The sequence below is a fragment of the Oryx dammah genome, unplaced genomic scaffold, assembly GCF_014754425.2.
Source record: "Oryx dammah isolate SB20612 unplaced genomic scaffold, SCBI_Odam_1.1 HiC_scaffold_5, whole genome shotgun sequence".
Classification (NCBI taxonomy): Eukaryota; Metazoa; Chordata; class Mammalia; order Artiodactyla; family Bovidae; genus Oryx; species Oryx dammah.
The window spans coordinates 96,824,821-96,850,733 of record NW_024070189.1 but is presented as its reverse complement, the minus strand read 5'-3'; the positions used below and the strand labels follow the sequence as shown (position 1 = coordinate 96,850,733).

The window sequence follows — 25,913 nt, the reverse complement described above, 5'->3', positions numbered from 1 at the left end:
CCCAGTGTGCCCACCCAGATGGGCGGGGCCCTGGGTACCACTCAGTATGTCTTTCTAGGGGAAACAGATGCTGGAGATGTTGCCCTGGAAACAAGATACTGAGCCAAGCCCTCACACACCTAGGGTGGGACCAACGTGAAATGTTTGTGCCCTCTCCACAGGTTTAATTTCGATGAAGGGACTCCTCCTACCAACTTCGACACTTTTCCAGCAGCAATAATGACAGTTTTTCAGGTACAACCTTCACCCAGTCCCATGAATGCAGGGCCCTGTGGAGAAGCACCAGGGTTCATTAGGAGGGGATAGGAAATGTGGGCAGGAGCCTTTATTGTGGCTCTTCCGCAGGAAGAAATGGGTAAGGCATGTTAATCAGGCTTAGGACTGGCTAGTTTGAATAATTTCAGCAGGCCCTGGAGCTGTCTTGAGTTGTATGGAACCTGACCCTGGGCTAATTCCAACAGTAGAATATTGGCCTAAGTGTAAGAGCCCAGTAGTGGAGATGGTTTGGAGTGTGGGCTCTGAATTGGTTGGTTTTCATTTTTTAAACCACACCCACAAGGCATATTGTTTACTAACTCTAAGGATTAGCTAGTCCTGACTCCCCCCAGGGTTAGCAAGACCCCTCCCATATGTCAAAGCATCAGAATATAGAAAATAATAGACATCGATAATACACCATCTTCCCTGTGACTGGAAGACACCCCAATTCTGTATTCCAAAGCAAACAGATTGACCGTGGGTGGTCCTGCCAAACCAACTTCTGCACCCATGTAGGCACATGCCCCAAGGTTTAGAACTGGCCAAGCTGGGACTTCCAGAGCCGTTCCATGTGGGTTCTGTCTCTTTAGAGAACAGAAAGTTAATGGGAAAACGTGACTTCACTCCTCTCTTCTACTGGGGGGAGGGGAACTTCTGAATGAGACCTGTAGACAGGGGGTTGGAAGGGGAAACCATCCATGAAATTCTGAGCCTTTACATCAATGATTATCGATAGTAATCATCACCACCCATATGTCTTCAGCACAGGGCTTGTTGCCCAAGAGGGATTTTGTCCCCCAAGGACACCTCGAAGTATCTGGAAACGTTTTGGGGTTGTTGCAAGTAGAGTGTGGGGGTGTTACTGGCATCTAATAGAGCCCAAGGATGCCGCTTAATACCCTGCAGTGCACAGGACAAGAGGAAGTTCCCAAATGCCAGGAGTGCCAGTACTGCAAAACCCTACACTAATGGATTAACATCTTTGGAGTTCTTTCATATTTACCTTATCCTCATGAAAATAATGGGGCTTCCCTGGTGGCTCAGATGGTAAAGAATCTGCCTGCAATGCAGGAGAGACCCAGGTTTGATCCCTGGGTTAGGAAGATCCCCTGGAGAAGGGAATGGCAACCCACTCCAGTACTCTTGCCTGGAGAATTCCATGGACAGAGGAACCTCGCAGAGCACTGGACTTGACTGAGCAACTAACACTCTCACTTTTTTTCACTTTCATGGAAATAACACAAAGGAGGGAAGCTGGATGTTTTTTTAACAACCGTGTAGATCCTGCATACAAATCCCTTTAGCCCTTCCCATACACATCAGCATCATGTCTGTTTGCCAGCACTTGCATCTCTTTACCTGAGGCTTCCTCTGATCACCTGTACCACCACCATCCCCACCCCCAGATACAGCAGTCCAGAAGTACCAGTGGATATATAGCAAGAGAAATTTACGTCTCACAGTTCTGAAGGTTGGAGGTAGATCAGGGTGCACCCAGGGTTGATTCCAGCTGAGGACTCTCTTCTGGCTTGCAGACGACCGCCTTGTCACTTCTGTCACACACAGCAGGGGGAGAGAGGGAGACACAGGCAGAGAGAGACCAAGTTCTCTGCTGTCTTTTCTTATAAAGGCACTAATCCCCTCATTGTGGCACTAGTGGTAAAGAACCCACCTACCAGTGCAGGAGATGGTAAAGAATCTGCCTGCAATGCAGGAGAGACCCAAGTTCGATCCCTGGGCTGGGAAGATCCCCTGGAGAAGGGCATGGCAACCCACTCCAGTATTCTTGCCTGGAAAATCCCATGGACAGAGGAACCTGGCAGGCTGCAGTCCATGGGGTCACAAAGAGCTGGACACGACTGAGCGCACAATCCCCTCATGAGGGCCCCACCATCATGTCTTAGCTAATCCTAATTCCCTCCCATCTCCAAATAACATTACACAAGGGTTTAGAGCCTCAACATATACAACTCAGCCTACAGCAAAATTTCCCTATCACATCAGAGAAAGCCAGAAAGATCTGAAAGTCCTCTTCCAGGGTCACTTTTTGCTAGAACAGGTTGAGACCGCCTCCACGCAAGGACAGCCCTTTCCTCTCGCAAACAGCCAAGACCGTCCCCACCCAGAGACAAGGGCCAAGAAAGGGCCCGCATGGCAGGTTCCGGCTCCACAGCTTCATCTCTGAGGGGCCCAAGGTTGAGGGGGGGTTGGCTGTGTGTTTCTCCCTCCCCTTTCAGATCCTGACGGGCGAAGACTGGAACGAGGTCATGTATGACGGCATCAAGTCTCAGGGGGGCGTGCAAGGCGGCATGGTGTTCTCCATCTACTTCATCGTGCTGACGCTCTTCGGGAACTGTATCCTCTGGGGGGCGGATGAGCCCGGGGCCTCAGGGAGAGCAGGGGAAGCACAAGGGAGGGGTTCAGGAGTCCCAGATATCAGGGTTCATGTGGCAATGCTTTCCCTGACTCCAGCGTTTGCAGACACCCTCCTGAACGTGTTCTTGGCCATCGCGGTGGATAATCTGGCCAATGCCCAGGAGCTCACCAAGGTGGAGTTGGTGGGAGAATGTTGCTGTGCAAAGTTACCACCTGCTCATGGCGGATCAGGACCGTGCCAGGCGGGGGGCAGGGTAGGGTGGGGGATAGGAGCTGGGGTCAGAGCCTTTGTCCTGGCTTCACTGTGCCAGGGAGAAAGGCACCTCCTCCCCCACCCCCAAAATAGACTGTCCCTCATCAAATGGCTTCTACAGCAAAGGAGAGCAGAGGTGGGGGGTGGTGAAGGCAGCAGGGTGCCCGTTTATAGGGAGTGGGCAGTGTTGAGGGGCTTCCAAGGAATGCGGCAGCCTCCAGGCTAGCAGGCACTGTCAGCACCCTAAACCCGGAAGGAGGGGACAGATGGAGAGTAACGCAGACAAGGTTCTGAGGCTCAGTGTGTCCCCGTGAGGTTGGGGACTGGCCGGACTTCACCACTGAGTGGCAGCAGTAAAGAATTATATGATGCTCGCGGTTCCAGGCGTAACTGTCATTTCCCTTTGGCAGAAGAGGGAGCTGAGGTTCGGAAAGGCAGAATCACGGACCCCAGATAGGATGATGACAGCTGCTATTATTTAAAGCATCATGATATACATGTCAGGAGCTCAGCATAATTTGGGGCATACAGGAAGTGATCAATAACAGGAGCCTTTGTAAGTCACTTCGCATGACCAGAGATCCGGAGCTACAGCTCTTCATTTTACAGAGTTGGGAAAGGGAAGGCTAGGATTCAAACCCAGACTTGGCAAGTTCCAGAGCCTGAGTTCTTTACCCACACACCCTGCCAACTCATCTAAGCCCCAGCTGAGCAGGTAATGATCAAAATAAAAATTAACAACAACCAAAGGAAATGTGATGACCCCTCCTTATGCCAGACACCAGAAAGCATGAGATGGGGAGTAACTGTTATCCCCATTTTGCAGATGGGAAAACTGAGGCCCAGAGAGGCCAGGACCTTGCCACATAGCTAGGAACTGAAAGAGCAGAGCACAGGAAATTAAATCAGAAAGGAATTTGGGGTGTCGGGGTATGAACTGTTCATGTGAGGAAGAAGCCCAGTTTTCACTCATGGTCAGTGGTATTGGATTATTTGGGCAAAATCTTATGCCAAATACCCTTAGGGCAGCCCTGTACTCCCTAGGATTCAGGTCCACCTCAGCTAGGTACAGAGAAGGCAACATTGCTTGCAGGAACACAGCTTATGCCCTTGGGATAGCCCTTGAGCAGGGCTGCTAGGAACAGTTGAACCGGTACTGCACTGCACAAGGGAAGCTGAGCACTTTTTTTGTAGTTTGAGGGGAAGATGTCTGGAGGTGGTCGTGGTCTAGCCTAAGTCTTTCACCTGCAGCCCTATCACATTAAGAGAATATATGCAGAATCATTCAGGAGGGCCAGGCCTGGGGCCTGCCTCAGCTTCACCGCCCTATCCCCCATACCTTAAGGTACACAGGCCATATTCAGGGAACTGAACTGAACTGAGACTTTGCCAACCGTCCATCTGCCAGCCATGGCAGGAGGGAGAGAGAGTTTCCCAGACCCAGCCCTGACTGGAGGAAAAACGGAAATCTCTGCCACCCCCCAGCATACGGCCACAGTCCTGGCCACCATGGGGCTGACTGGTGTCACTGTTCCAGGGGCTGAGTTCAACCATGACCTCATCTAGGTTCCAAGACCTCATCCTCAAGGGCTGTCGTGGGGGAGGGGGTGCCCCAGGAGGGTGGGAAAAGAGAGGGAGAAAGCTCATCTCCTGTGAAATGTCATCCAGACCCTCATTCTTCCCTTCGTTTATTCCACGAGCATTTCTTGGGCATTTAAAATGTGGCAGGGACCCCACTCAGCCCCTGATGTGGTTAATTTTTCTTGACTGAGGTATATTTGTTTTATAATGTATTAGTTTCTGGTGTACAGCGAAATGGTTCAGTTACAAACATACATTATTTTTCATATTTTTATTATAGTTTATTAGATAGTGATAGATAGTGAAGTCGCTCAGTCGTGTCTGACTCTTTGCGACCCCATGGACAGTAGCCAACCAGGCTCCTCCATCCATGGGATTTTCCAGGCAAGAATACTGGAGTGGATTGCCATTTCCTTCTCCAGGGGATCTTCCTGACCCAGGGATCGAACCCGGGTCTCCCGCATTGCAGGCAGATGCTTTACTGTCTGAGCCACCAGGGAAGTCACAAAGTTTATTAGAAGGTATTAACTATAGTTCTTTGTGCTACATCATAGGACCTTGTTGTTAGACAGGTTTTTATCTCATTTAGCCCTCACAGAAAACCTCATAGGCAAATTCTCTGAGCCCCATTTTACAGACTTTGTTATTCATTGAAAAGCATTTATTGAGCACCTGCTGTAAACAGGGCCTGGTCTAGGGGCCAGGGAAATAGCCAGGAATAAAACAGACAAATCTCTGCCTTCGTTGATATTCTAGCAGAAGAGATAAATGAGAAAGAAACTTGTCAGCTAGTGATAAGTGCTAAGGAGAAATATGAAATTTCAGCTGAAGATTGTGAGGTACAAAGAAAGACTTCATCCAAGGTAAGCAGAAAGTGGAGGAGCTGCTATTTGAATCCAGATGGATCCAGAATTTGTGCTTCTAACCATATGCAGCATGGCTTAAACTTGAGCGTGTTTCAGACTCACCTGGGAGCTTGTTGAAAACGCAGGTGCTGGGGCCCAGGCCAGGTTCTTCAGGAGGCCTGGGAATCTGCATCTGTGCATTTGCAGTGTGTCCGAGGCAAGTAGTCCAGGGACTTGGCTCTGAAAAATGGTTGGATGTGATGCCGGGAAGAGGGGTGGACTTGGGAGAGCGGGGTGGCCAGTCGAGTCCCACCCCTGTGTTGTCACTGACACAGACTGTCCTGATCTGACCATTTCCGAGGTGGTAAGGTTGCTCCTTGCCCCAGAGATCCCAGCGCAGTGGGAGAGGTGCCCTGCCACTGCATGAGCTTGCTCACTGGTGGGTTTGTCTCTGGCCATTTCTTTCTCGTTGCTTTTTCTTTGCTTTTTCTTTGTTGGCTTTTCTGTTTTACGAATGAGGCCCTGCATGAAGGCTGAAGAAGGATTTAAAGCCCCCAAACGTCTTTTTCTGTATGTATTTTATAAAACATCTTCCCCCATCCTCCTCCTCTCTGAACCTAACCGGCTGAGAATCTAAGTTTCTCTCCTGATTCCCCTTCTGGAGGCTGTTGGCAGTGCATGGGATGGGCTGTGGGTGCCAGATTTTTCTGCACGTGGGGGCTCGTTGGTGTTTTATTTAAAGTCTTGGTTCAGAGAGCTTAAATGACCCAGGAAGTAGAATGATAGGAAAATCTTTGCATTAATTTCCAGCTCATTGAAAAAGTTACAGAAAAATCTCCATTGTGGAAAGGGAAGGCAGTCTTTTTCCTTTCCTTTTCTTCTGTGTATTAAAATAGGGTTCAGAATGAGCTGGGTATCAGGCCTGGACATGAAGGGGATAGCAGTACGCTTAACCAATGAGTATACATTCCGATTAGGGGGCCTCAGCTCTGATTGGTTGATACTCAAGCCAGACCTGTTTGTAAATATCTCAAATGATGCCCCTGGTTAACAGTAGGATCAGAGATGAGGCCCCAAGGCCCAGTTCATAGTTTGTGAACAGGGATTCTTTGTGCCTTTTAGGATGAACAAGAAGAAGAAGAGGCTGCCAACCAGAAACTCGCCCTCCAGAAAGCCAAAGAGGTGGCAGAAGTGAGTCCTCTGTCTGCAGCCAACATGTCCATAGCTGTGTAAGTGCCGCCGACTCTGAGATGTTCTCTGGGCTCCTCAGCCTCTGCACCCTCCATCAAGGATTTGGGGGCAGGGAGCAGTCCCTGACTGAGTTGAGCCTTAGGAAAAACTGCTTCTGCCCTCCCACCCACTTTCAGTCAAGAAATAGTTAATAAGCACATACTATGTGCCAGACACTGTTGTTGGAATACAGCATTAACAAGAGGTTGAGGTGTATAGGGAGGGCTAGGAGTGGTGAGTGTTATGGTTTAAGTGACATTGTCAAGGGTGGTCTCAGGTGACAAAGCCTGAAGAAGGTGAGGGAGGAGCTCATCTCAGGCAGTGGGACCAGCATGTACAAAGGCCCTGAGGCAGGAACGTGCCGGTGTGGTTAGGGTACCTGCAAGAAGCCCATGTAACTACAGTAGAGTGAGTGGGGGTGGGGCAGTGGCAGGAGGTACAGGCAGAGAGGTGATGAACAGATCCTGTAGGGCCTTTTGGGCAATGGGGAAGACGGAGAATTTTGTTCTGAGCCAGGGGAGACACATGGACAGTTCTTGAGGAGGAATAGGGGCTCAGGTGCCCTCTAGGTACTATCAGGGGAGCAAGGGCAAGAGACCAGGTTGGAAAGGACTGCATTGTTCCCTGCAAAAGAGCTAGTAAGGAATGGACCAGGGTGGTGCCAGAGCAGGTGATGGGTATAGCTGAATTTTAGACAGATCTTCAAGGTAAGAGTGAACAGAATTTGCTAGTGGATCAGAGGTGGTAAGGTGGTGAGAGTTAAGGTGTTTTGATTAAAGAAAGATTCATTAACACTGCTGCTGCTGCTAAGTCACTTCGGTCGTGTCCGACTCTGTGCGACGCCATAGACGGCAGCCCACCAGGCTCCCCCGTCCCTGGGATTCTCCAGGCAGGAACACTGATACACCGATATTCTGAATCGTACCTTTGTTGGGTAGTCCTGGGACTTTGCAACACCGTGGGGCAGTGCATCACTGGACAGTGTAGACGGGGCTTTCTTTCCCAGAATGCAAGGAGGTGGCTGTGAAAGGAGAACACAGGGAGATACATGCTCAGACATGGAAGCCCGTAGGAGGTGATGGTCAGTATACAAATATAGATACACACAGAATGCCTGGAAAAATCTGAATGTTCGAGGGCTTCAGTTGGCACCCCCAGCAACAATCCCACTGGTGTTTTTCACCATTGCATAGATAGACACTGTCTCAAGACTCCCAAGTGCCTACGCGAGGGCTTCCAGAACCTGCTGCAGGTCAGTGTTCATTATGATTGGCTGTCTCGGAGACTGAGTATTCTGAACATCAGGACCGCCCCCAGGGGCCATGTACTACAACTTGAAGAAGAATAGAGAGGTCAGTCAGTGAACATACACCTGACTGAGACCCCCATTAGACGAAATGCCCAGCCAGGCCAGGATACCTTACTGGACCAAGATGCCCACCTGGGCTGAGACTCCTGTAAGGCTGAGATGACCAGCCAGGTTGAGTTTTCCACACAGGTTAAAACACCTAGTTGGGTGGAGATACCCAGCCAAGTCAAGATATCCCACCGGGGCCAAGAGACCTCCCTGCTACCCAGGTCAACATGCCTTTCTGGGCCAAGGTACCGACATAGGTGGAGATGCCCACTGGGCCATTATACCCACCTGGGCAGAGATGCCCACTTGAGTCAAGATGTCCGTCTGGGTCAAGTTACCTACCTGAGCAGAAATGCCTACCTAGGTCAAGATACCCACTGAGATAGGTATCTGGGTTAAAATGCCCACTTGGAGCAAGACGTCCACCAAGGTGGAAATACCTACTGAGCTGAGATGTCCACCTGGGCCCACACTCCTGTTGGCCTGAGTGGTCCTTGCAGGCCACGACGCCCAGCAGTTCCATAACCCCGGCGCGATTTCCTTGCAGGAAGGAGCAACAGAAGAACCAGAAGCCGGCCAAGTCGGTGTGGGAGCAGCGGACAAGCGAGATGAGGAAGCAGAATCTTCTGGCCAGTCGGGAGGCACTCTACAACGAGATGGACCCGGACGAGCGCTGGAAGGCCTCCTACGCTCGCCACCTGCGGCCCGACATGAAGACCCACCTGGACCGGCCGCTGGTGGTCGACCCCCAGGAGAACCGTAACAACAACACCAACAAGAGCCGGGCGGCCGAGCCCACGGTGGACCAGCGCCTCGGGCAGCAGCGAGCCGAGGACTTCTTCAGGAAACAGGCCCGCTACCACGACCGGGCCCGGGACCCCAGCAGCTCCGTGGGTCTGGACACCCGGAGGCCCTGGGCGGGTAGCCAGGAGGCCGAGCTGAGCCGGGAGGGGCCTTACGGCCGCGAGTCGGACCACCACGCCCGGGAGGGCGGCCTGGAGCAGCCGGGGTTCTGGGAGGGCGAGGCGGAGCGGGGCAAGGCGGGCGACCCGCACCGGAGGCACGCGCACCGGCAGGTGGGCAGCCGCGAGAGCCGCAGCGGGTCCCCGCGCACCGGGGCCGACGGAGAGCCCCGCCGGCACCGGGCGCACCGCAGGCCGGGCGACGAGGGCCCGGAGGACAAGGCCGATCGGAGGTCCCGGCACCGCGAGGGCAGCCGGCCGGCCCGGGGCGGCGAGGGCGAGAGCGAAGGCCCAGACGGCGGCGGCGGCGGCGAACGGAGGCGGCGGCATCGGCATGGCCCTCCCCCCGCGTACGACGCGGACATGCGAAGGGAGGACAAGGAGCGCAGGCACCGCCGGAGGAAGTAAGTGGAAGCGATGAAAACCAAGGAGTATCAGCTAGCTACCTGGTACTCTCCCGAGCCGCTCATTTCAGCTTCTCATCAACCCGCAAAGATAGATGGCATTGCCATAGACCATTTCAGAGATGGGGAAACTGACAGAGCTGACTTGCCCAAAGTCACACATCTAATAAGTGGCCTTGAACCCAGGTCATCTGGCTCCAGAAGCTGCAAACTGTCATGCCCTTGTATCAGGGAAACTACAAAAACTCTCCCCCAGAATGGTATGGCTCTTCCATATGCTTGCGGGTTGCCTTGGGCAAGGGACAACACGTCTCTGGGCCTCAGTTTTCTCAATCTGTAAAATGGAAATGGATCTAATTGAGTCACTGCGGGAATTCAGTGATGTAGTAGATGCAAAGGGCCTGAAAGCAACCGACACATAAGTGCTTGGGAAATTTAGATCCTTTTAGCTGTTATCGAGTCAGTCATTTTTTCACTTTAGGTTATTCTGCCGGGGGCGGGGTAGGGATGGCGGTAGGGAACGGTTGTTGAAAAGCCACTTGGGTCAGAATTGAAGGATGAGCAAAGCTGAAGGCTTTTGGAGGCATCTCCCAAGCCAGAACCTCACCCAATCAGAAATGACACCCTCTTTTTTATAACAATATTCCATAACACTACCTAGAAGATCCTACAGTGATTGTACATTGAGGAACCCAAAAGCTTAAATGCTGAAACATCCAATGATCTTTTTTATTAATTAGCGTCCTCTTCTTTTCTATCACCTGCCACTAGGACATCATCTTGGTGGTTTCTTTTTTAAAAAGAAAAAGCTTTTCTAAGTGTTTGTGTTTTCTTTTTTCGACATTAGGTATTCTTTTTCTCAAGTTTTATTGAGATACAATTGTCAGGCAGCATGGTTTAACTGTTAGGTTTCCCTGGTGGCTCAGATGGTAAAGAATCCACCTGCAATGTGGGAGACCCAAGTTTGATCCCTGGGTCAGGAAGATCCCCTGGAGAAGGGAGTGGCAACCCACTCCAGTATTCTTGCCTGGAGAATTCACTAACACTTTTACTTTAATGGTACGAGTGTAAGGAGTATAGCATAATGATTTAATTCACATACGTCAGCATCATACTGGTTTTTAATAATGTGTTTAAATGCTTCTGTTATACTCCATATATACTAAGCTAGTACTTCTCAAAATTAAATGTGTACAAGAATCCCCAGGGCTCTTGTGAAAATACAGATTATAAATAAGTAGGTCTTAGATGCAGCCTGAGATTCTGCATTTCTAAGGAGTCCGTGCTGGTTGGGGGACCACACTTTGAATAATGAGACTCTAGAGAACTGAATGAAGCAATTCTTTTTCTTTTTTTTAATATTTATTTATTTGGGCTTCCCTGGTGGCTTGGTTGGTAAAGAATCTGCCTGTAATGCAGGAGACCCAGGTTTGATCCCTAGATAGGGAAGATCCCCTGGAGAAGGAAATGGCAACCCACTCGAATATTCTTGCCTGGGAAATCCCATGGACAGAGAACCCTGATGGACTACAGTCCATGGGTTCCCAAACAATTGGACTCGACTTAGTGACTAAACCACCACCTTTTATTTATTTGGCTGTGGCCAGGGCAGGGGTGATGGTGGAGGGGGGAGTCTTCTGTTGCAGTTACCCAGCTTCTCTCTAGTTGTGGCACACGGGCTCCAGAGTGCTTGGGTTCAGTCGTTGCCACGCACCGACTTAGTTGCCTCATAGCACGTGGGATCTTAGTTCCCCATCCAGAGGTGGAACCCACATCCCCTGCATTAGAAGATGGATTCTTAACCACTAGACTGCCAGGGAAGTCCCCCAGAGTGAAGCAGTTCTGATGCAGGCACCTATGCACAGAATCACCATGATGCAAATGTCAGCTGCCTCAGGGTGCCAACAATTCAGATGACAGGAGGGAGTTACCGTCATTGTTGAGATGTTCCAAAACGGTGAAGTTCTGTGTGACTTAGCCTACTCTTCCTTCAGTTTGTCTAATACTTGCCTTCCAGGAAGATGCAGTGAGGACCTCCCTGGCGGTTCAGTGATTGAGAACCCAATTTTCCACTGCACGGAGAAGAGGTTCCAGCCCTGGTCAGGGAACTAAGATTCCCCCATGCCACACGGTGTGGCCAAAAAAAAAAAAGACTTTATGCTGATCTGTAAAACAGAGTTAGGTTAAAACTCAAGGCTCAGGGACCTCCTGGTGGAGACTCTGTGCTCCCAATGCAGGGGGCCTGGGTTCACTCCCTTGTTGGGGAGCTAGATCCCACATGCTGCAGCTAAGAGTTCACATACCACAACTAAAGATCCCAGGTGCCTCAACTACGATCTGGCAGCCAAATAAACAAGTGAAAACAAAAACTTAAAGGTTCAGATCATTACAAGCAGATCTTTCACCTGTGTGAGGGACATTAGAAAGTTGTGAAGGAAAAAAAATAATTCTTCCCCAGTGAGACTGCCTTGCACATGGTAAGATGTTTATATACCTGCCTCTCATTTCCTAAATGCTCACAGTGCCCCCTAATTATTATGGCATTAGTTCTCCACATAGTTCCACAGCAGCCCTCTGAAAAACCATTGTTCCCCAAAAGGGAATAGTGTTCTAGGCTAAAAACGACATATGCAAAATCCCCAAGATAGAACAAAGGAGGCGAGTTTGCAGTTTAGAAGGTAAGGGAAGAGTGGAAGAAATTGAAGGGACAATAATAGGTCAGTAGAATCTTGAGTCCTCCCTGGGAAAGAGGAGGCCACTGAGGGGGATTTAGGTGGAATAAAGTCTAGCATAGGATTCCATGACTAAGACCTGGAGAAGAAAGTGGCAACCTGGCCAGTATTCTTGCTGGGAAAATTCCATGGACAGAGGAGCCTGGCGGGCCACAGTCCACAAGGTCCCAAAGCGTCAGATGCAACTGAGCACACGCACACCATAATCAAGAACCAGTGGGTCACTGGTGCTGTTAATATGACTAATATTCCTGTTGTTACCATCCTCATATTTATACCTCCTCCTATCATTGAAGGAGGCAGAATGACAAGAACAGAAAGGAACACAGCCTGGTGGTGAAGGGCAAGGGTCCTGGAGCCAAGAGGTCACACTGCTGCTCCATTGCTTGCCAGCTGTGTGACTTTCAGCATGTTACTTCCCCTCGCTGGGCCTCCATTTCCTCATCTGTAAAATGGGGATAAGCACTGTTCCTACCGGGACTTCCCTGCTGGTCCAGTAGTTAAGACTCTGTGCTTCCACTGCAGGGGGTGAGAGTTCGACCTCTGGTCAGGGAACTGAGATTCCACATGCCTTGTGGAATAAATGAATTATATTTTTAAAAATGGTACCTACCTCCTAACATAGATATAAACTTCAAATGAGTTAATACTTGTAAAATGCTTTAAATAGTGCCTGGCTTATAATCAGTGTTTAGGAAATATTAGCTCTTATTAGTATGAATATGATTATTCGGTACTCAAATATTAACTTTTTATTAGTAGTACTAGTAATAAGCATTCAATAAGTTTTAGCTCTTTCTATTGTTATATCGTCATTACTATTAAGACGCTTGTATCAATTGACATAAAAACCAACTTTAAATCCATAGCCTTTAGATTGTCCACTCAAACTGCCTCTTTTCACAGATGGGAAACTGAGGCCCAGAGAGGGAAGGTGTTCCTGAAGGGGGGGAACCAGCCGATAGTAGAAGTATGATGACCCAGCTTTCCTGAATCCCACAGGTGGCCCTTGCTCCCCCTTCTCTCCAAGTACTTCCCCACCTCTACCCCTAAATCCACACCAGGAGGGCTCTGCTCACTCCTTTATTAATAGATGTGTCAAATGCCCTGGCCAGGAGAGGCGTTATTCATTTGGCTGATAAAAAAGTTCTAATGCTCACTGGAAATAAAATTCATAAAGATTCAGGCACTTTTAAAGAGAAAAAAATTTTAAAAAGAGCCATTCATCTTGGAAAAAAAAAAAAGAGACAGCGATTTCCCTGGTGGTCCAGTGGTTTAGACTCCATGCTTCCACTGCAGGGGACATGGGTTCCATCCCTGATCAGGGAACTAAGATTTCACATGCCATGCAGTGCAGCCAAAAAAAAAAAAAAAAAATCCACATATAGCATTTAGAACAATGCGTGGTAGAGAATAAAGCCTCAACGATCTTAGCTAATATTATCCTACATGCCGCATGGCATGACCAAAAAAAATAAGAATGGCGAAGATAAAATTTTATTCAAGGACGTAGCATACTAAAAAGAAATTTCAGTTCTACATTATGACAAAGCCAGTGATCCCAACAGTCCTGCCTCATGCATTTCTGCTCTTGTCATTTCTTAGGTCTTTCCCCAGACATGCTGTGTTTTTTATTCTCTAGAGCATTGACAATAAGTATAATTGTTTTCTTTCTGTTGCCTCAGCCTTCCCCCCACTCCCACATTTCTACTTGCATCTCTTCCTCTTCAGCTTTAAATGTCCCCCTCCTCTGAAACTTTAAATGGCTTACCCCAGTGAGAAGTGAGTGGAGCACATTCTATTTTGTATTATTAAACAGTTGCTGGCCCTTGATTCCTCATACCAGGCAGCTGAGCCCAGTATCACCCCAGGACCACCAAAATGAAAATGGAGCTTTCTCTGAATCGCTGCAAAAATATGTGGATTGCAGGGCACCCACCACTCCCTGATAACCAGGCAGTGCCTCCTGCTTGATTTGGCTGAGCCAGAGGACATTTTGCCAAGACCTGTACCACCCGAGAATTAATATCTCAGCTATTTGCATACTAGTTCCACCTGCTCCCATCACCATGACAACCTACTTCCCAAAAGGAGCAAGAAGAGAGGGACTGGACTTCTGAGCCTCACAGTTGATCCTTCATGGGATGGGGTGAAAGGAGGGGCTCCATCATTTAATCCTGATTCTTATAGTATCCTCAATTTGCTTTGGCCAATCTCCTCAGCACCTCTATCCCATGCAACCCAAGTCATCCATTGCCCCCAGGGTCTTCACTGAATGGTGCTGTAGCTTAAGAGCTGTAGGACCAGAGTCCAGTTCAGCCTTTTCCCAGCTGGGTAACACCATGCCTTTACCTCTCTAGGCTTCATCTTCCTCATCTGTAAAATGAGCCTAATCCTAATAGCAGCATCTCAGATAGTGGCTGTCGTGGGGACTGAATGAGTTAATAGGTGCACGTCTTAAGGACAGTGGAGCACCAGGAAGCAGGCCCATCCATCCTCTGGACCTAGGGACTGGAGCATGCCCCGGGCAAGCTGTCCATAATCCTTAGCAACCAGATGCTGAAGTGATTAGCTGGCAACGGGATGCGGGCGTTATGCAATCAGTTGCTTATTCCAGGCAGATGATGGCAGATCCCCAAGAGGGAAGGGGGAAGGGGCCTGACTTCAAAGTTTCTGCCCCTTTTGAGTTCTCCTTGGAGACACTTGGAAATAAAACATCCTGGAGGCTGATATTAGGCCTCTGCAGGCCTTGAGCTTGTTAAAACTCCACGGCAAGCAGAGCCAACAGAAGAAACAAAAGGCGAAACAAAAGACCCCCCTTCCGTCTGAACAAGGGGCTCTCGGTCCAGTGCGTGAGGCTGTCCCTTTAACAAAAGGCACACTGTGGTCTCAGCTGCTGTGTTATTTAGTACAGTCTCTCTAGGTGGTGACCAAAGGATTCAGATCCTCTTTGAAATGATAACTTCACTGAGGCCACTTTTGGGTAGAGCTCGACTTAAAACAATATATAGAATGATGAGAAAATATCCCCAACCAGCTTTTCAACTGATGTTCAACTTCTAAAAAGGTACCGGGAGGCAATTAGCAGTAGCAACCTCTTTGTGGGCTGTGGAAGAGGTTGAGGAAATATTGGTTTCAGATTTATTTCATTTAATCCACACCTTCAGAGCTGATGCTCAGTGTCCAGGGATCAGTGTCAATTTCCCAGGGCTGCTGGCAATCCCTGGTGTTTGCGATCCTTCGGCTGATAGGAGGGTCACTCCAGTCTCTGACTTCATCTTCACACTTGCCTCTCCTCTGTGTGTTTCTCCCCTTGTCTTCTAAGGACACTTGCCATTAGATTGAGGGTTCACCATCATCCCAGATGATGTCAAGATCCTTAATTACATCCGCAAAGACCCTTTGTCCAAAAGTTGGGTACGGGGAACTTCCCTGGTGGTCCAGTGGTTAAGAATCCGCCTGCCAATGCAGGGGACGTGGGCTTGATCCATGGTCCTGGAAGATCCCACATGCCACGGAGCAACTAAGCCCGTGTGCCACAACTCCTGAGCCCGGACGCTCCATGACCTGTGCTCCGCAATGAGAGCACTCGCTGCAGCCAGAGAAAGCCCGCCCACAGCAGCAAAGGCCCAGCGCAGACAAAAATTGAAACATAAAAAAAGATGAGGAAACTGAGGCTCAGAGAGGTTACTCAAGCTACAGAGGGTCACACAGTTAGTAAAATGGCCTTGGTGAGACTCAAAGCCAAATCAATCAGTCTTCTGAAGTGTCAGCCTAGCACCTGCAAGTGAGGAATTTGCCTGGGTCTGTCCTTTTCCCTGTGAGGCCTCAGAGCTGCTGCTGCTGCTGCTGCTGCTGCTGCTGCTGCTAAGTCGCTTCAGTCGTGTCCGACTCTGTGTGACCCCATAGACGGCAGCCCACCAGGCTCCCCCGTCCCTGGGATTCTCCAGGCAAGAATACTGGAGTGGGTTGCCACTTCCTTCTCCGGTGCATGAAAGTGAAAAGTGAAAGTGAAGACGCTCAGTCTTGTCCGACTCTTAGCAACCCCATGGACTGCAGCCTACCAGGCTCCTCCATCCATGGGATTTTCCAGGCAAGAGTACTGGAGTGGGGTGCCACTGCCTTCTCTGAGACCTCAGAGACACAAACCCAAAAGTAAATTACCTCATCTTTCTTCTGCTTGGTTAAAAACACCATGGACTTTTGCAAGTTAAAATCTAAAATTAAAACAAGGAAGATGGCACTGCTGGTGTAGCCAGTAGAAGGACCTCCAGGGGAGGTCAGCTTTTTTTTTTTATGAATTTTTAAATGGAGGATAATTGCTTTATTTTTTATTGAAGTATAGTTGATTTACAGAGGCCGACTTTAAAAAAATTTTTAAGTGTTAGATAGATTCAGGGTTCCAGATTGGGCCTTGAGAACCAAACCCATGCTGTCCATGGGCCTTGGTTCCTGTGATTGCATCTAATCTCCCAGGTGTTCCGTGAATGGATACAATCAGAGGGCTGTCTTTTGCTCGTTTCTGGTCTCTTGAGTGAGTGCATGGTGGAGATAGCCTGACAAAACCATTTTCTAGTATACCTGACTCAGCTTCTTTGGGCCTCAGTTTCCTCATCTCTGTAATGGACACAGTAACCATTTGGGCCTCATAAGACTGCTGCAGAAGTTAGTGAGTTGAAATAGAAGAGAGGCTGGCCCACTCTATCGGTGGTTACAGAGAGTGTCAAAGATTTCCCTGCATCCAGCGACTGTGGGCTGAACCGCCTGGGAGATCTCAGACTGCTAAGTAAGGGAGCTGCAGGGTCAGGTGGGGGTAGCATGGGTGCTGGAGACATGTGGTCTGGGTCTAAGCTCTGTCTGCCACCAACTAACTATGTAGCCTGGGGCAGGGCCCTTCCTGTCTCTGGACCTTGGTTTCCTCATCTTAAAATGGGGATAATAGTACTACCCGCTCCCTATGGCTTTTTGTGAAGATGAGCTGACGTGTCATGTCTGGCACACAGCAAGTACTCAGTGAGTGTGAGCTCTTAGGAGGAGACATGGAGGGCATGGGGTACAGAATTGGGGGTTGCCTTTCAGAAGAGCCAGAGGGAGGGACTTCCCTGGTGGTCCAGTGGTTAAGACAGCACTTCCACTATAAGGGTTGTGGGTTTGATCCCTGGTCAGAGAAGTAAGATCCCATATGTGATGTGATGAGGCCAAAAAAAAAAAAAGGCTGTAGGCATTTCCACCACTAAAGAGGTGACATCTATGGGTCTGCTTTAGCCACCCCTGGAAGCAGTGTATGTCCTTATCCTGCCAAGGAGCTAATGGGAAACACACAGACAGGAGCAGGAAGGTTTGGATTAGAGAGATGGAGGCTCTGGCAGAAAGTTCTTTTCCGCTCTGATTTCTCCATGAAGGAGTAACCTCATCTCCTAGGAAGCAGCCCTTCTGGCAGGAGAAACACCACACTGAAACCTGCAGGGGTGGGCACTTACATCCCCATGAGGTCTTGTTTTGGAAGCACAGAGCCTTAACCACTGGACCACCAGGGAACTCCCACCCCCTCGCCCGTGGCGTCTTGATCCCTAACAAGAATGGACCGGGCACAGGAGCAGTTCAGAACACAGCCCCTTGACGGCCAGTGTTACATGGTGGAATCTTAGGCAGGATCCAGACATGTCTCTCTATGTTCTAACTCACTCACGGGTTCTTTTTTGTTGGCCTGCCTGCTGCAGAGAGAACCAGGGCTCCGGGGTCCCCGTGTCGGGCCCCAACCTGTCGACCACGCGGCCGATCCAGCAGGACCTGGGCCGCCAAGACCCCCCGCTGGCCGAGGATATCGACAACATGAAGAACAACAAACTGGCCACCGCGGAGTCAGCCAGCCCCCATGACAGCCTCAGCCACACCGGCCTGCCCCAGAGCCCAGCCAAGATGGGGAACAGCACGGACCCTGGCCCCACGCCGGCCCCCACTACCATGGCTGCCAACCCCCAGAACGCCGCCAGCCGCCGGACAGCCAACAACCCGGGGAACCCGTCCAACCCCGGCCCCCCCAAGACCCCTGAGAACAGCCTTATCGTCACCAACCCCAGCAGCACCCAGGCCAACTCAGCTAAGACTGCCAGGAAACCCGACCACACCACGGTGGACATCCCCCCGGCCTGCCCACCCCCACTCAACCATACCATCATCCAAGGTACAAACCCCAGTCTCATACATCCCTGGGCAGGGGAGCCGGCCTCCTGGTCTTCCTCCCCAGAGGCGCAGCCAAGGGACTCCAGACAATGACTCCACCTCTCTGGCCTCAATTGCTTCCTCTGGAAAATAGGTAGAGATGTAGTTCCTGCCCCCACAGGGGCTGCTAGGAGAATTAAATGAGATAGTATGGATATGATGCCTGGCAAGTACACAACAGGTTAGCAAATTTTCCTGCATCCCAAATTCTCACAAGGGAGCCAGGAAGCCCCCATATCTGAGGGGTCAGCAGATTCCTCTGATGGAAATTTGGGGGGAGTGAGATAATTCTCTAGGCCGGCGCCATTCAAAAGAAATGTGATGCAGTCCACCTGTGTAATTTTTTTTTCACCTGTGTAATTTTAAACGTTCTAGTAGCCACGTTAAAAAAAAAAAGGGAGGAAAAGAGAGGAAGCAGGGCTGGGGTGGGGGGGTGGGGAGGAGGAGAAGGAAGAAAGACACAAGTGATTTAAAACATAAAAAAGAGGGACTTCCCTGGCAGTCCAGTAGTTAAGACTCTGCCTTCCAACGCAGGAGGCAGGGGTTCGGTCCCTGGTCAAGGAACTGAGGTCCCACATGCCGCAGGGTGTAACAAAAATTTGAAAAAATAAAAAGATGCCGATGAACTGAACTTTAATAATAAATTGTATTTAACCCCAAATGCTATTGATTTATATCCAAAGTATTAACATTTCCAAGTGTCAATAATGTTTTTTACATTATTGTTACATATATTTACATTCTTTTTCTCCTACTCAGTCTTGAAAATCTAGCATGTTTCACACTGCATACCACAGTTTGGACTAGCCATGTTTCAAATGCTGGATAGTGCAGGTCTAGGACCTTGAGGAATTGGCTGTTTTTGCCTCTTCCCAGAACCTCCCACATGTAATACCACGATCTGAGAAATTTGGAAATTATCCAAACTGGAAATTTGGAAATTATCCCCTGGGTTTATTATTTTTGAGATGATAGCAGTAGCCCAGTTCTATGCAAGAGCTGTCCATAAGTTTACCCTGTAAATCCTTGCCACAGTCATATAAGGTAAATCTTGTTACTGTGCCCATTTCATAGATGAAAAAACTGAGGCTCAGTAAGGTTGAGCCTATCCATAGACCCATAGTGCAACTAGATTGCAGGATCAGTGCTCAGGAGGGTGGCGGCTTGCCTCAGTCAGGAGAGGGGTGTTACTGGGGGGAATCCTGCATTTTGACTATGGGAGGGGCTCAGTATTCCCATCTGTAAAGTGGGGCCTTGGGGACTCACCCTGCCTGCCTCCAAGTGACAGTATAAAGGTCATCAGGGCCTGAAGACAGGTCTGTATTAATATCCAGTAAAGGTCACAGCAGACTCAAGGCTATAGAGTGATTGAGAGCAAGCCCTCTGGGGCCAGGCTGCCCAGGTTCAAATTACAGCTTTGCTGCTTCCCAGCCGTGTGACCTTAAGCAAGTCTCTTCACCTCTCTGTGCCTTAGTTTCCTCATCTGTAAAGTGGGGATCATAAAGTACCAACCTCATAGGGTCAAGTGAGGATTCAATGGCATAATAGGGTGCCTGGCACATAGTAGACACTTTGTGTCAGCTGCTTATTGCCTGCTTTGGGCATTAGGCAGGAGATCAGAGGTGGGAAACCATGGAGGGAGCCCTGTGTTGGTTCTTGTCCCAACAGTGAACAAAAACGCCAACCCAGACCCACTGCCAAAAAAGGAGGAAGAGAAGAAAGAGGAGGAGGAAGACGACCCCGGGGAAGACGGCCCCAAGCCCATGCCTCCCTACAGCTCCATGTTTATCCTCTCTACGACCAACCCGTGAGTATGGCCCATGGCCAGGGCAGGGGCCCAGGGCTCCCACTGGGGCAGTGAAAGTCAGGCCAGAGGGCAGACCCAGACAAAGGGTAATGGGGGAGAGTCACCTCTAAGACCATTAGTCCATAGAGAACTTTTGAGCAATTAAAAAATGATGTCCCTTTCTTAAGTCATATAAGATAGAAACTTATCATAAAGTACTTATTTCAAAAAACTGATTCCGACTGGTTTGTTGGAAACAAACCCCTCCTGCCACCAGCTGGAAAATCATTATCATAAATACTCAATTCTACACGGTGGTCTGTGCTATGAGAGGTGTCCTGTAGAAATGGCTGCTTTGTACAGTGCACAACGTTTACAACCGTACTTGGCAACCCTGGTTCCTGAGCTCTGCTCCTAACTTATGCTCCATGAGGGTCTGGATTCTGGGTAGATGGTCTTTGAGTTCCATGGCCCTTTGTCTTGGGAGGGCCTTGAGGAGGCCAGATTATTTAGGGGAGAAATTTACCACATCTATGTCTTGCTGGCTCAAAGGTTGTTTTGGAATTGCGTTTTTCCAAATGGTGTTTCTTGAAACTCTGGTCCCTCAAAATGCTTCTTGACACCAAGAAGAATCATGTCAAATAAGCTGCAGGGGAAATGGCTTTCTCTAACCTGCCTCTCGGAGACTCAGCCTGTGTGTTTACTTTTTTATTTGGTTGCCATTCTCTATTTTAATAAAGAAATTCTTATATGGCACTCAGCACCAGACATGGTTCTGAATGCTTTACAAATGAAAAAAAAACTTTCTCATAATAACCCTATAGGGGTTGGCACTCTGCTTATCCCCATTTGACAGATGAAGAAACTGAGGTCCAGAGAGATAAAATCACCTGCCTGAAGTCAAACAGCAAGCAAGTGGAAGAGCCCAGACAGACTGACTCCAACATCCCTATTCATACAATCTCATGATATTTTTATCATTATTAATCTACTTAAGTTAATTATCTCATTATTGTCTCATTAGTGTATTAAAGGCACTGATAAGGCCTGCAGTTCATAATTTAAGTAACTAACTTTTGGGAGCCCCTACCATGTACCAGGCATATATTAACTCTTTTGATCCTCACATTCTTATTAGTTAGACATGATTATTATGGTCGTTTCACTGATGAGGACACTGAGGTACAATAACTTGCCTAAGGTCACTCAACTAATTTAAAAAAAAAAGAAATCTACTTAACCCAGAATTTCCCAGTTTGGTTTGACTATATGACATTTTATGCATAGAAAGCTTTTTCATCTCCTACAGATTCAAGGACAGTATTCAACTCAGTCTGTGAGTTAAGATGTTCCAGGAGGGTGGTTTGGAAGTGATAGGAACCTATAAACAGAGGGGGGAATTATCTTCCCCTGCAGAGGGCTCCCCTGCCCCAAGAGGGCCCCCAGGGGTAGGAGCCTGATACTCTGTTGGGTGTGGGACCGTGGGAGTTAGAGGTCTCAAATAGTGGTGAGTGATATAAGGAGATGACGGAACAAAAGGGCTCAGGAGCCTGTGTCTGAGCGGACCTCTGCACACCTGCCTGTCCTCAACAGCCTTCGCCGCCTGTGCCATTATATCCTGAACCTGCGCTACTTTGAGATGTGCATTCTCATGGTCATCGCCATGAGCAGCATCGCCCTGGCGGCCGAGGATCCTGTTCAGCCCAACGCACCACGAAACAATGTGAGTCTCACCCAGCAGGCTCCTTCCCAGCCCAGCCCCTCTGTCACTGTCTCCTGCCTCGTGAAAAGCTGATAGCTGGGGTGGCAGGAATGTTAGGGTCAGCCCTGGGCACAGCCCCCGTGGCCACTGGTTGGGAGGGGAGGCTCTGATTCTGGGCTTGATGAAGGATGTTCCTTGAGACAGTGGTTCTGTGTGCCTGGTGGGGAAGAGATGGCCCAAGAGTGGCTGGGGCTGGAAACTGCTGGAATCTCTGGTGAGGAGAGTGAGGCTGGCAGGCTGTGGAAGGGCACAAGCTCTGCCTGGGATGTGGGGGAGTCCGAAGGCAGAAGGTGCTCCAGCGGTTATCCCCTGGGCAGCCAGGTCTCACCAAACAGACTTTTTCATTCTGACTCGGAGCTTTGAAAGAAAGGATTGTTTTGACTCAAAAAAAGTGAAAGTGTTAGTCTCTCAGAGGTGTCCAACTCTCTGCAAGCCCGTGGACTGTAGCCTGCCAGGTTCCTCTGTTTATGGGATTCTCCAGGCAAGAATACTGGAGTGGGGTGTCAGTCCCTTCTCCAGGGATCTTCCTGAACCAGGGATCGAATCCACATTTCCTGCATTGCGGGCTGGTTCTTTACCATCTGAGCCACCAGGAAAGCCACTTGACTCAGTCACAACCTAAACTTTTAGTTAGGCACAGCCTAAACTTTGAGAAGAACTAGAACTAGATGCAAGAAGAGCATCTAAAAAACTAAGCGCTAAGAGCGCTAAAAAACTCTCCTTTGGGGGCCCAGGGTCTGCTAACAGCCGCCGTCCACTGAGCACTTGCCGAGTTTCAGGGACAACCCCAGATGCTAGGAGTATCCCCATTGGACAGATGTAGAAACTGAGGCTCAGAGAGGTTAAGTGACCTGTCTGGGGTCACACAGCAGAATTCCAATTCTGCCCACCCTAGATCTCCCAATGCTTCCCTCAACGGTCTCCATATCAAGCACTTACTGTGTGCATGTCCCTGCTTGAGTCCTGCCGAGCAGAAATGAGTGTGGTTGAGAGGAGAAACCAAGGCACCAGCAGGCCAGGAGGTGACAGAGGCAGGACTGATGGCTGTACCATCTTCCCCAGCTCCTCTCTCTACGCCCATCACCCCCCCACACACAGGAACCATTTTCCACTGGGAGCCAGGCCCGCCGCCCTCGCTAAGTAGGTTAGGAGCTTTGGCGAGGCTGGCAAGTCCTATAAATCAAGCCCGTCTGCAGCTTACTTTGCACTTTGCCTGCCTTCACTGGCCTGGCAAGCCCCCTGGGGACCTGATAGGGGACATGGAAGGAAATAATTAGAACAAGGCTCCCAGAGGAACCTGGTACCAGGGCAGGGCTGAAGCTGCACTCTGTTATCTCCTGATGCCCACTTCCCCCACCCCCCAGGACCCAGGGAGCCAGGCTCGGGGAGGGGGTGTCCCAAGAGAAGTCAACAAACCCCCTGTCGACTCTAGGAGACTGGAGCAGGCTTCATCTCTGGCAGAGAGAGGATGGGCAAAGGGGGTCCAGGGGAACCCCTGAGCTCCTGGGGCTGAAGAGAACGCTGACAGGGCTAGGAGCAGCCCCCTATGGAGCATTTGCAAAGTTCTGGCTCCCCCACCCCTGCCCCATCACTCCATCTCCCAGCTGAAGCATCTCTCCCCAAAGCCCTCCCTCTTCCAGCCTTCCCTGGTGGTCCAGGGGATAAGATTCCACGCTTCCATCGTAGGGGGTGTGGATTTGATCTCTGGAGAACTGAAGTCCCACATGCCCCGTGGCACAGCCAAAAAAAATTTTTTTAAGCCCTCCCTCTTCAAGTGCATGGTGGCCCCTTATTGGCAGCTGATACCCTGGGACCCCTCCCCGAATTCTGTTCATTAGCTGATCTGGAACAGGCCTCAGAAAAATGAACAGAACACATACAATCCATTCATTTATCAAGGATTTTAAAGTGCACATACCCATGTAAGCACCACCCAAGGCAAGAAGTATTAATAGAACAAAACAGACCTCAACCATAGGCACCTCTTTGATTCGTCCTTCCCTGTGAAGCTGGGTTCACAAGCAGGATCAAGGTCTGCAGACATGTTCAGGGGTCGTGAGTTGGAGCAGGCAAGGGTGTTGCTACTAGCATCAAGAGGGTAGGGATCAGGGACAGTGGTCACCCTGCAGTGCCCAGGGCAGCCCCGCCACAGAGAATAATCTGACCCCTATTGTCAACAGTATTTAAAAAGCCCTACCCTAGAGGTATCTGAACCCTCACTTCTGGAAAGAGCATTTCTTAGCTCCTCTCATTCTCCCAGCTACACGTGCATGTTTAAACAGTAGGATTTATTTCTTCTACTTCTAACACTGAACAGATGGAATAATTCTGAGCGTCTATTCTGTCACTCAACCTTGAGATGAGTTCTTATTTTCTCGGGTGGTGACAGTCATTCTTTTCCATTGCTGTGTAATATTCCATTCTATGGCACAATTTGTTCATCCATCTTCTAGTTGACATGTATTTGGATTGTCTGCAGTGTAGAATGCTGTCACCATACCCCCTACTCCTGACATGGGCCCCCTGGGCTTGACTCTCTCCAGGGTATAAAACCAGAAATTGAGTTTCTGGATCATAGAATTTGCATATGGTCAGCCCCAATTTGCAGCCAGAATGTTTACTGAATGATACAGTGACACACACCAGCAACGTACAAGGCTTTCACTGCTCCACAGTCTTGCCAACACTTGTGCTGTTGGTTCTTTCATTTAGCCAACCTAAATGAATCTTATCAGGACTTTGATTTGTATTTCCCTGTGATAAATGAGACTGAGAATTTTGGATTCTACTGAGTCACAGAAAATTGCCATTTGTAGAAGTCAAAAGGATCTACATATTAGGTATGGTTGAACCTAATTTACTGGCCTTTTGATTTCCTCCTGCTCCATTTATTAAGTTCTCCAGAATCTGATTCATCTGACCACCTGGCCTACCTTTCTTTCCATTCATAGCTTTATTTGGTAATTATTTAATAAGCAACTACCACGTGCCAGGTGCTGAGCTAAACATCACGGATTGACAGGGTGTAAACAGTCCCTGCCTTCCCAGAGCTCGCAGAGCACCAGGCCTTTGTGCATGTTGTTTCAGCTGCCTGGTACACCTCAAATGCTCTCCCACCACCACCCCCTCAGCCTTCCCAGAACCTACCAAGCCCTTGCACCTGCCACCCATCCCAGGAAGTCAGCTATCCTGGCCACTCTGGTCTCGGAGGGCCCTTCAAGCCCCACACATGATGAGAATGAGAATGAGACCACACAGATCGCAGAGCCCAGCTCCTGCAGAACCCAGTGTAGCCTCAGCCTCATGCATTCAGTCAGCAAGCATTTCTTGAGTATCTACTGTATGCCTGGCCCTGTGCTATAAGCTGGAGATAGCACAGGGACAGGCAGACATCCCGGCCCCCGTGAGGCTGACATGCAGGTGGGGGAGATGGACAGTGACGTTATTAATAACTATAACAAATAGTTTGCCAGGAAGTGATAAGTGCCAGGGGTGAGGGATGTGGGGGAAAGGATAGACTTGGTAAGGAAGGTTGCAAGCTTCAGGAAAATGAGATTTAAATCAGGCGGTCAGGAATGTGATGTTTGAGCCAAGCCGTAAAGGAGAGAGAGAATATCAAGTGGAACTTGGGGAAGAGTATTCCAGGCCGACAAACCCGTACAAAGGCCCTGAGCTAAGACTCTCCAGGGTGGCAGAAGCAGAGTGAGCCAGAGGAGAGTGGGACAAGGTGAGGGAAGGGAGGTGGCCAAACAGACTGTCCAGGGTCTTGGGCGTCACCGAGGACTCTGACTTTCACCCTGAGTGAGGTGGGAGCCATAGAGGGTTCTTGAGCAGAGAAGGGGGCAGTGATCTGACTTGTGTGCTCACAGGCGCCCTCTGGTGACCTGCTCAGTAATTAACAGCCCTCCCTACAAGTCGGATCTGAGGTCAGCCCCTCGCGTTACCGCGTGCTGCGCACTTTGCCAGCATCCTCATGCCACTCACCATCCCCACGCCAAGGTCACACAAGGGATGTGCTATGGTTTGGCCAGGAAGGAGGCCAGAGTGCAAGACATTGCCCCTTCAGAAACCGCTAGTACTTGGTCTTGTGTAAGGTAGCGGGAAGAGGGAGAATCAACCCACTCTGATGAGGGAATGGCTGCGTA

General features: G+C 49.6%; 1 protein-coding gene across 9 annotated transcripts in view; it reads left to right on the top strand.

The window, feature by feature from the left end:
* The window catches only part of CACNA1A (calcium voltage-gated channel subunit alpha1 A), a 250,621-nt gene that overhangs the window by 160,114 nt on the left and 64,594 nt on the right, over positions 1 to 25,913 (top strand). For all 9 annotated transcript variants that reach the window (XM_040240887.1, XM_040240886.1, XM_040240885.1 and 6 more), the window contains 8 exons: positions 162 to 234; positions 2,496 to 2,613; positions 2,740 to 2,807; positions 6,436 to 6,542; positions 8,448 to 9,266; positions 17,719 to 18,182; positions 19,889 to 20,027; positions 21,600 to 21,729. In XM_040240887.1, the coding sequence (XP_040096821.1) occupies positions 162 to 234; positions 2,496 to 2,613; positions 2,740 to 2,807; positions 6,436 to 6,542; positions 8,448 to 9,266; positions 17,719 to 18,182; positions 19,889 to 20,027; positions 21,600 to 21,729 (1,918 nt within the window). The remainder of the gene's footprint in view (positions 1 to 161; positions 235 to 2,495; positions 2,614 to 2,739; positions 2,808 to 6,435; positions 6,543 to 8,447; positions 9,267 to 17,718; positions 18,183 to 19,888; positions 20,028 to 21,599; positions 21,730 to 25,913) is intronic.